This window comes from Pholcus phalangioides, unplaced genomic scaffold, assembly GCF_987345545.1.
Source record: "Pholcus phalangioides strain wild (caught in Gottingen) unplaced genomic scaffold, Ppha-v1.0 ptg000024l_1, whole genome shotgun sequence".
Taxonomy (NCBI): domain Eukaryota; kingdom Metazoa; phylum Arthropoda; class Arachnida; order Araneae; family Pholcidae; genus Pholcus; species Pholcus phalangioides.
In genome coordinates this window covers 10,024,262-10,034,813 of record NW_028301616.1, presented here as the reverse complement: position 1 = coordinate 10,034,813, position 10,552 = coordinate 10,024,262, and the positions used below count along the sequence as shown (strand labels likewise).

Genomic DNA, 10,552 nt, shown 5'->3' with positions numbered 1-10,552 from the left:
CGCGTCATCGCCACTGGGCGGAGTTTAAACGGTGTTCGTTCTAGCAGCACGTGACAGCGCGTGAAGAAGAACTATAAAAAAAAAATCCCGTCTCTGCTATTATAAGCGGTAAATATGATAAATCCGGTAGGTATGGACAATGACCGGTTATAATTCGACCATTTTGGTAAGTTTGATAAATTTTGCGAATTTATCACATTCACCGGTGATTAAGCTAATTATCTCCAGCTCGTATTGGTTGACATGAGATATTGTCAATAAAATTATGGTTGACACTTTAATTTTGAAGCATTGAAATATGCAGGGGGGAAAAAAATTTGAGGGCTTATATTAAAAGCAAAAGGTACCTGGAAAAGAAAATTGTAGTCAATATTGTAAATAATCTATATATATATATACTATGTATCTAATATGTATATAACCTTGTTTTCGGAGAACTAACTTTGATGTTTTGAGAGGAAGGTTAGCGGAAGTTTTCAAAGAGACCGGTTGGAGTCAGTAGGGGTGGTAGGTCAATGGGAAGAATTTAGTACGAAGCTGTCCTCTGTTTTGCACGACGTCATACCCTTTGTTCGAAAAAAGCGTGTTTGTACATCGCACCCTCTATGGTTCACGGATAGCGTGCGGAACCTTTATCTTGAAAAGAAAAGATCATTCAGAGAGTATAAAAGTGGACGAGGTGACCTATCATCGTGACTGATAAAAGAAGAGCGTTGAAGAAAACAATAAGGGATAGTAAAAAGGAAGTTGAATTTAGGTTGGAAGATAACATTGGCTCTGACCGAAAATAATTTTAGATACGTCAATAATGGATGTAAGGGGACAGTTGGCCCCCCACTCTCGATAGGAGGGTCTAGGTTAGACAGCAATGTAGATATGTGTAGTGCTTTCAATGACTTTTTCGCGTCGGTTTTTAATGGAGATAATGATATTCAATAAAGAATGAGATAATGATATTGTTTACAGTTCGGTAATACGCCACGAGATGGCGTTGTGTTCACATTTTTTTAAATATATTTTTTCTTTAATTTTCGTATGCGGATGTTTGGTCCTCGGCGCTAAGTGTGTCCGAATGAGTGTTGTTGTTACCGCCGTTCGAGAAGCATGACTGCTCAATTTTTCATCTGATCAATTCGGAATTAAATAAAGTTTGTTTTTTCGTTTAAACCGGGAATTCCATTCTTTCGCAGACGCGAACAGAACATTTTTTGGGGGCTCGGCCGGGATCCGAATCTGAATCAGATCATCAATGCCAAGAAGATGGTGGAGGCGTCGGACTCCAACTACGCATCCCAAGTGCAAAACTCGGTCACTGGGTCAAGTGGGTTCAAACTCCCGAAGCTGAACATTCCCGCGTTCGGCGGAGAATACATGGAATGGCTCAGCTTCAAGGACATGTATCTAGGAGTTGTGCACAATAACGAAACTCTCAGCCCAATACAGAAGTTTCATTATTTGAAAGGACTCCTCGAGAAAGCTCCAGCCGATGTCATCCGCCACATTCCGATCTCGGAGGCTAGCTATCAAGAAGCTTGGGGAAGGCTGGTGGAGCGTTACGACAAGAAAAAGCAAATAGCCAGCTCGATGGTTTCTACTTTCTTGAATCAGCCCAGGGTCACCAGTGTGAAATCTAACTTACGATGTATAGCCGACACTTCCGAACAAGTCGTCCGGGGCTTGAAAACTCTTGGTGATGGGGCCGTCAACCCAGACGTATGGTTGATACATCTGCTGCTTGAAAAGGTTGACGCCGATACTCGCCGAATGTGGTTCGAGAGGACCGTCGACAAAGACTTTCCAACGTTCCAGAGCTTCATCGATTTCCTCAACGAGAGATCATCGGCTATCGAGGATACGGCAGTCGATTCCGCATCTGAAGTGAAACCCAAAGGTACGTCTAGCGCTGCATCTAGATTGTCTGACGTGAAGTGTCCAAAATGTAACGGTAACCATCCCGTCGCGAATTGTATTAGTTACAAAAATCTGAGTGTCGCGGCACGCAAGGATTTTGTGCGGAATAAAAATCTTTGTTTTAATTGCTTGTCAAACAAGCACTTGAGCAAGAAGTGCTGCTCTCAGTTTTCATGTCGAATATGCAACGCGAGACATCATTCCAGTCTCCACGAGCAAATGCATTCAAACTATGCTAGTGCTTCGGTGTCGCGTGATGAGCCAGCTGTCAAGTGCACTGGAAATTCTTCGGAAAGACCACCTGAACTATCTCTCAACGCTGCACAGGGAAACATTGCCTTGTTGCCTACTGCAGTGGCATCGGCCGTGATGCCTGGGGTCGTTATCAAAGTTTCAGAATCCTACTTGATTCTGGTTCTCAGGCTACATTCATTTCTCAATCAACTGCCCAGAGGCTTGGCCTTAAGATATCATCTTGTGTCCGTGTCCCAGTAGCTGGATTGGCATCTTTTCAGCCGACTACTACTCAAGGAACTGTCAGTTTGTGCATAACATCAAAATACGACCAACGCGAAATATTCAACATGGATGCTTTTGTGCTAAAGAGATTGACTGCTCCTCAACCATCTTCGGTGATCAAGTTCAAAGATCGCGACATGCTTGATGGTCTAAACCTGGCGGATCCAACATTTTCTACTCCAAGTGACATTGATTTAATCATAGGAGCTGATCACTTCTTCTCGATAATTCTTCCTGGTCAGGTGATGAATGCAAACAAGGAGCCCATTGCCCAAAATTCGAGATTGGGATGGATCGTTACTGGCAAAATCAACAATGCCTCTTCGGTTGTTGGATTGACAGTGACAAATCTCAGCATGAATGACGAACTGAAACGGTTTTGGGAGATCGAATCAATTCCTTTTGAAAAGGTTCCTGAACTAACTCCTGAGGAGGAATTCTGTGAAAAGCATTTCAAGGAAAATGTCTCGATCAACGAGAATGGACGTTTTGTTGTGAAGCTTCCAATCTGCAAACCTGATGTAAAATTGGGAAATTCTTATGACTCTGCATTCTCGCGTCTGCAGTCACAAAATAAATACAAATACAAATACAACGCCACAACAGGCAAATTGCCCAACGAGGTGGCTGACTTAAGAACATCATGGATCCCCCGAGCCATTTTTTGGAGGCCCTACCTACTACTGCTACACCACACATGCACCCCCCCCCCCCGCGGAACCCCTAACGAATCGGTACATGCGGGAATGTACGTGTAGTGAAACCTGACGTGAAGTTTTTTTTTGTTTCTCTGTAATGCTTGTTATGTGTAGTGCTGCCATCTGCCACCAGTTTTTCTAACTATGAGTGAAGTGTTATGATTGAATGATTTATCGTTGTAGGACTGTTGCTCTCTGTGGCGAGACTTTTTAACGGGGAGATCGGCTCGCATTTTGCGCATTTGCGGCAATTAAATACCTAGTCGATGCAAAGAAAATTCAAGCACGACCCAGAATTGTCAATGGAATACAGATCGTTTATGCAAGAATACGCAGATTTGGGCCACATGCGCTTGGCTGATGATGACTGCTCGATGATCCCAGATGATCAGAAATTTTTTCTCCCTCACCATGCTGTACATAAGCATTCTAGTTCAACCACAAAGTTGAGAGTCGTTTTCGACGGATCATGTGCTAGTAAGAATTCCGTCTCATTGAATTCCATTCTTGGTGTTGGTCCTAAACTACAACGTGATATATTTGAAATATTGCTGACCTTTCGAGTGCATAAAATTGCATTTTCGGCAGACATTTTCGGCGAAAATGTACAGACAGATACTTGTGTCTCCTTCTGATCAATAATACCAACGTATATTATGGTGTGAAAATTCCTCCGATCCTATCGCTGTGTACAAATTACAAACTGTCACCTACGGTTTGTCTTCCTCGTCGTTCCTGGCTACTAGATGCTTGAAGCAAATAAGCATTGACAGTCATGGCGATTATCCAGATGCAGCAAGAATAATTTCTAATGACTTCTACATAGATGATTTGCTATCCGGTGCAGATACTGCGGAAGATGCCAAGCGGTTGTGCTCACAAGTGTCTTCGTTACTTCGAATCAGAGGTTTTGAGCTTCGTAAGTGGAGATCGAATTCGCAATCACTTCTAGAGGAGCTGGATGCAGATTGTGATGACCACAATATTGCAATTGACAGCAATGAACAGTCCAAGGTATTGGGATTGAACTGGAACTCTGTGGATGATGCCTTTTTCTTCACACCATGTTTGAACATTGATGTTCCCTTGACGAAACGCAAAGTCCTCTCTAGATCTGCTCAGATATTCGATCCAATGGGATTAATTTCCCCATGTATAGTATGGATCAAAATATTCTACCAAAAGTTGTGGGTGGTGAAATGTGATTGGGATGATCCATTACCCGATGTTCTAACTAAGGAATGGGTTGACTTTCAAGCTCATTTTAATGCAATAAATGTGCTAAAGGTGCCTCGTTGTGTATCGGCATCAGAGGGTCCAATATCGTTACATGGATTTTGTGATTCCTCAGCTCAAGCTTATGCTGCGGTGATTTATTACTGTCAAGAAACTTCTGGGCATTCTAAGGTCACTTTATTTGTGTCGAAGACTAAGGTAGCGCCTGTGAAACAGCTGTCAATTCAAAACTTGAACTCTGTGGTGCATTCCTGCTGGCTCAGCTGTTCAAATCTGTGCTGAAATTTATCAAGATACCAGGCATTAAAGTTTTTGCATGGACTGATTCCAGAGTGGTCTTGTCCTGGTTGTCGTCACATCCACGAAGATGGAAAACCTTTGTCGCCAACTGTGACGGTGTCGACTGGGGAAGGGGCACAAAATGAAAAACAATTAAATTTACGATTAAGGACTATTTTTGCGTTGTGTTTTGTGACGTCCGTCAACAAAGAAATTGACCATTGAAAACTAATAGAATTCACACGAAGGGGTTAGTAATAACAAAGTAATTTATTCAATTAAAAATAAGAGCTATTCAAAGAGGAGATCCTTATCCAACATGATATAACGCCATCGCACATACATACATGAACTTGACAGGCCGAATTTTAAGTGATTAATTATCTGCATAGAAATGGAACTTAGATTATTTACTGAGAGAGATAATCCCGAGACTATATTTATACGGCACTCACCACCAAATCTTTCGGACCCATCTCAATCCTGATCGTCCGTACTCATCACCAGAGATTCCCTTCGTTCTCCTCTCACCTCGACTCTTCTCACTTCCTTTTTGACTATGGGGAAAAAGACCCCGTTTTTAGCAGCGTCCCACCTTATATAGGCCCGATGGTACCAGCGGTTCCTCAGAAGAATTGCTTCTCGGAACTCGCCGGTTCCCTTCATGTCGGCGGCTCTATTATTACGAGAGACCGTCGAGGCGCCAGAAACTGTAACACCGTCTGCGTCTCGCAGTGTTACATACCTTTCCCCTTCATGGAAATCGACACCGTAGATTTATAGATACGTCGGTATTCATCGTCATATAGCTCACATATTAAACATAAAAATCAATATCCTAATGGTGGTGAGGCCCTGATTTTCATACTTCTATCTCTCTAGTTATATAAATACCCTGTAAAACTCAAATTCAACAAAAACATACATGTCAACCTATTCTTGCAAAAAAAAAAAACAACACACAATCACTCACTCTATATACATTGGTTATACAGATTACATACATAACTATTAATTTGCTCTTTTGCAACACAATGATAAACTTCAGTCCCATGCATAACAACTTCCAATATTACGGTATATATAATTCCTATACAAGCAAAAATAAAAATGTATCTCAACCATAAATTGTAGAGTGAGGAAAAGAAAAGGCTTTGCTATGGAAAGAGTACACAAAACACTTTCGGAATAGTCTCCATCATTTTTTTTTTTCTTCTTAGTTCACTAATCCCGACACTTCTTTCAAACCCGAAAACACTGTGAAGAAGTTATGTTCTTTCCCTGAACAACACTGAATTCCGTCATTCAGATGGCACACGCACTACACTTTTCAAGTCTCTTTGTGGATCAAGTCTCTCTATGGGAGTCTTTATCACGACACAAAGCATATCGACTCCGACGTGGCGACAAGCCGTCTCGAGCGTCCGACAAGACAACACAGTCTCTTCGCGCACACATTGATGTTCGTCTTCTTTGTGGTTTTGTTTTCACAGGCCGACTTGACCGGGCGGCTTTTGGATTGTCGGAGATGCCTCCCATCAATCCACAGGTGTTGTGGATAAGAAGACCTACCCAGTCTTCCTCAGGGACCCATCAGTCACCTTATCACAACTATGAGCCGGCGCCCAATCATAGTAACCACCTGGCATTGCATTAAACTTCCGACTTTTCCATCAGCATGTTCCAGATGTCGGCAAACCATTTTCGTCGTCGTTAAGCTGAACACAAAGAGGTGCGGTTCCAAAAAAAATGTTTCAGAACTGCTTCCGGACTGTTTTGTTTGAGTATATACACATGACGAGAGAAAATTGCCGCGAAGAGGGATGGGCTGTTACTTTAGCTACCATCATCATCGTGAAAGTCCCGACATTGAGTGACAAAACTATTGTTTGCTTAGGGAATCCGCATTCACAATGGTCACTTTGGTGGTGTAAACTGTCATTAAACATAATAGAGACATATACATATATACATAAAGTAGTGAGTGCCATAAGAAGAAAAAGAAATTTCTCTCTCATTACAAGGTTAAAATGTCATTGCAATTTACATGTGTCAAGATATACATATATATATATATAATTATATATTTTTTTACGATACAAATACAATACGATACCCTAACAATTATTAACAACACATTAAAAGGCATTTCAAATTCATAATGCGCTGAAATAATCCAAATACTTCGAAAACAAGTACTATATACACGTGTTTCTAATATTAAAAAAAAAATTTCTCACTCTTCAATTATTATTCGTCATTCCAGAACCATTTCAACACTCTCTCCGTGAGAGAGGCAGGGTATTTAACAGCTGTTTGATTTACATCAGTGCTTTCTACATGCGCTATGCGAGTGTGTCGTGGTCTGAGATTGTATCTGCTATGAGTGGCCTCAGTCGATTGCTGTTCAGGCCCGTACTGCGGTTCCTCATTGCCTACATTACTTGATAATGAAATCTCCCTTGCGCTATCGGAGTGAGATTGTGCTGCATCAGCTCCTTGGGGCGTTTGTATCGGCCGACAAAAAGATTGTAAATATTCCCACGGCAGAATCTCTGTCTCATCCGATTCAGTATCGCATTCCTCTCTTTCTGAAACCATTAAAGAACTAGATTCCGCATCTTGGTTTGTTTCGAGGATTTTCTCATTTTCTACAGTGTCGGGGCCCTCTCTCACCTCTAAAAATGTCCTATCCAGTGAAGCCTTAGTCAACCTATCTGAGTGAACTTTTTGGACATCTTTTCTATCTTCAGTGTGTTTTATCTCGAAGAGAACAGGACTCAATTGTTTTTCAACCCGATAAGGACCCTTAGAATAGCGCGCCAATTTGCGCCCCTGGCCCTTCTTCACTTGGGGCGTATACAAGTATACGAGATCACCTATTTGAATGTTTTTGTCTATGGAATGCTGTGCTCGTTGTTGTTCTTGTTTTTCAGCCGCTTCTTCGAGGTGTTGCCTTACTATCTCGTGAGCACGTTGCATTCTTATCTTAAGGGTCTTAATATAATCTTCGTAATCGAAATAACCCCAAGCAATTTTCTCCTTTAATACAGATGGAAAAAGTCGCATATCCCTTGCAAAAAGGCAATGATAGGGAGAATCCCGGAGAGTGGCGTGTATCGCACTACGATATGACATTAGCACATGAGGAAGCATTTTATCCCATTCCTCCGTGTTATTAGACATGCAAGCTAACATGTGTAATATAGATGCATGGGACCTTTCATTAATACCATTAGAGCACGGCCTGAATGCACTGGTTGTTAATTTGCGGATGCCTAGCTTGGCAAGCATTTCTCTAAAAACTGACTCATTCAAATTTTTACCTTGATCGGTTAAACAAGCTTCGGGTCTCCCATACCGGCAGATAATTTCTCGGAAAAACACTTCTGCTAACGTGGCAGATTTAGTATCAGCCAGAGGTACAGCTTCCATAAAACGGGAAAATTGGTCAACCATGACAAATATGTACCTATTACCAGCAATTGTCAGATCTAGGGGGCCAACAATATCACAACTAACAACCTCCCATGGTTCGGAGGCGCAAACATTGCGCATAAGAGGTGCCTTGTGTTTAGCATTGTATCCTCTACGCTCTATACAAGTTTTACATGTGTTAACATATTGCTTACATTCCGCATAATAATTTATCCAAAAATAATCCTGTCTCAAACGCTCAAATGTCTTCTCAAACCCCTGATGGGAGCCTAAATTGTCATGCGTTTTTTCAAGCACTTCTTTCTTCATGCTCTGCGGGACCACCAACTGCTCTATGTACCGCTCTTTAGTAGGTCGTATGTGGGGTGGGGCAAAATGGTACAAGAGCTCTTCATTCAAAAAATACGAATCAGAAACCTTCCTGGGATTAACTGATCCACGCAGCGTTTCTATAATGGCCATTATTGCCGGATCACCATATTGCGAAGACTTGACACGGTCATATAATTCATTATCATCCTTGTCTACGTCAGTGGTATGGAAACATCGGCTGAGAGCATCGGGGACAAAATTTTCCTTTCCAGGCTTGTGTTTTATTTCATAATCGTATTCTTGCAAGGCCAAACTCCACCTAGTTAATCGTGATGAGGGATTCTTCAAAGACAACAAATACGTCAACGGGCGATGATCGCTAACTATAGTGAACTTTCGTCCAATCAGATATTCTCTAAAGTATTTAACTCCCTCTATAATTGCCAAGAGCTCTTGTTCGATTGTTGCATACCTTGTTTCCGGGGGTTTCAACTTTCTAGACATGTACCCGATAACATGCGGTCCATCAGCATGCTCCTGGAATAACACCGCAGCTATTCCAGTTTGAGAGGCATCTGAACTGAGAAAAAATTGCTGGTCAAATCTGGGAAACGCTAATATGGGCGGAGACATTAAACACTGTTTTAGGCTTTGAAACGATTGTTCTTCCCGTTCACCCCATTCAAATTTCACATCCTTTTTCGTCAAATCTGTGAGAGGTTTAGCCAGGTCGGCAAAATTTCTCACGAAACGGCGAAAGAATCCGAAAAGACCTAAAGTCTGTCTACATAGTTTTGCCGATGTGGGTCGCGGGTAATTTTCAATAGCTTTCAGGTGATCATCACTAGGACTTATGTCCGCTGCACTAACTTTATGTCCTAGAAAACATACTTCTTCTTTCAAAAATTGACACTTAGAGGGAGCCAGCTTTAGATTATGTTTGCTAAGCGTACGAAGAACTTTTTCCAACTTAATTAGATGAGCATCTAAAGTATCACTCGCTATTAACAAATCATCCACAAACGAGAATATTTTCTCATCTTGCATTTCCGAAACCAACGCATCAGCCAATCGCTGGAAAGCGGCGGATGCCGATTTCAATCCCATGGGGGTTGTTTGGAATTCAAACACACCTTCTTCGTTTCTGAATGCTAACTTATGTCTGTCTTCCTGAGCCACTTCTTGTTGGAAATAGGAGCACTTCAAATCCAAACAACTAAAATATTTTGCTCCATTGAGTTGGGCAAATATATCTTCCAAACGGGGCATAGCATAGGAGTTGGCTCAATGGTTTCATTTAACCTCCGCAAATCAACACACGACCTGTACCCACTGGGTTTCTTTTTCACCAATAGGGTAGGCGCAGGGAGAGGGCTATTGCTCTTAGCAATAATATTAGCCTCCAGCAAATCATTCATTTGATTTTTCAATTCATTGCGTAATGCGTATGGTGTCCTATACATTGGCGAGGGTTTCAGTTTTTTATTATTCCAATTTATTTTATGCGGGACCAAATTAGTTCTTCCGAGTTCCGTGATATCTCTAGCAAAAGCACCTTTATACTTAAGAAGTAACTTCACTAGCGGTCCTTTCATGGTACTGGGCACCTCACTCAAATTAAAATCTCTGTCACTTAGTGGGGGCAATTTCTTTTTCGATAAGGGTATTGGTTCTTCTTGGTCGACTTTATCATCCATGTGGTACACGTAAGCCACTCTTGTTCCCTTATTTAGATGCTTGGGCCGGTTAGATGTATTAGCAAGAAGTATACCAATTTTATCGTTTTCATTAATTTTCGTGATCGCATTAGCGACTAGCCACTCCTTTTCACCCTGTGAATGGGAGGACTCAACTAGGAGAGGACCCGTATTTTGCACTCCGGGATTATTCACGAAAATCAATTTATGGGTTCGGGCCGGTAGCCTTAACTTTTTATTTAACTTCAAAACAGCTACCTCAGCAACATGAGCTGCCACACCCATGGCCTGTCCAGATGGCAGTAGGGGCAAGCGAATCTCATCATTAAACAGAATGGCTTTGTTAAAGTCCAGAATCATTTTTTGATTTCTTAAAAAATCAAAGCCAGCCAGTGCTTCGAAATGGGGGCTTAGTTCTCTATCCAATATATAGAATTTTTGAAGCTGTTTTCTGCCCCCGAC

The 10,552-nt window shown here is 41.7% G+C and overlaps 1 protein-coding gene across 1 annotated transcript; it reads left to right on the top strand.

Annotated features, from left to right (window-relative positions):
• Positions 1-1,260: 1,260 nt before the first annotated feature.
• LOC149068712 (uncharacterized) lies at positions 1,261-4,646 on the top strand. Its single transcript, XM_089251207.1, has 3 exons — positions 1,261-1,891; positions 2,239-2,988; positions 3,955-4,646. The coding sequence occupies exons 1-3, from the start codon at positions 1,261-1,263 to the stop codon at positions 4,644-4,646; spliced, it is 2,073 nt and encodes a 690-aa protein (XP_089107333.1).
• Positions 4,647-10,552: the final 5,906 nt, after the last annotated feature.

What these genes read in the sequence shown, in the direction of transcription:
- LOC149068712 (XM_089251207.1), top strand. Translation starts at nt 1,261, where the DNA reads ATGGTGGAGGCGTCGGACTCCAACTACGCATCCCAAGTGCAAAACTCG. An exon ending in ATCTGAAGTGAAACCCAAAG is followed by an intron (nt 1,892 to 2,238) that starts GTACGTCTAGCG and finishes AACGCTGCACAG; the next exon opens with GGAAACATTGCCTTGTTGCC. An exon ending in TTATGACTCTGCATTCTCGC is followed by an intron (nt 2,989 to 3,954) that starts GTCTGCAGTCAC and finishes ACTTCTACATAG; the next exon opens with ATGATTTGCTATCCGGTGCA.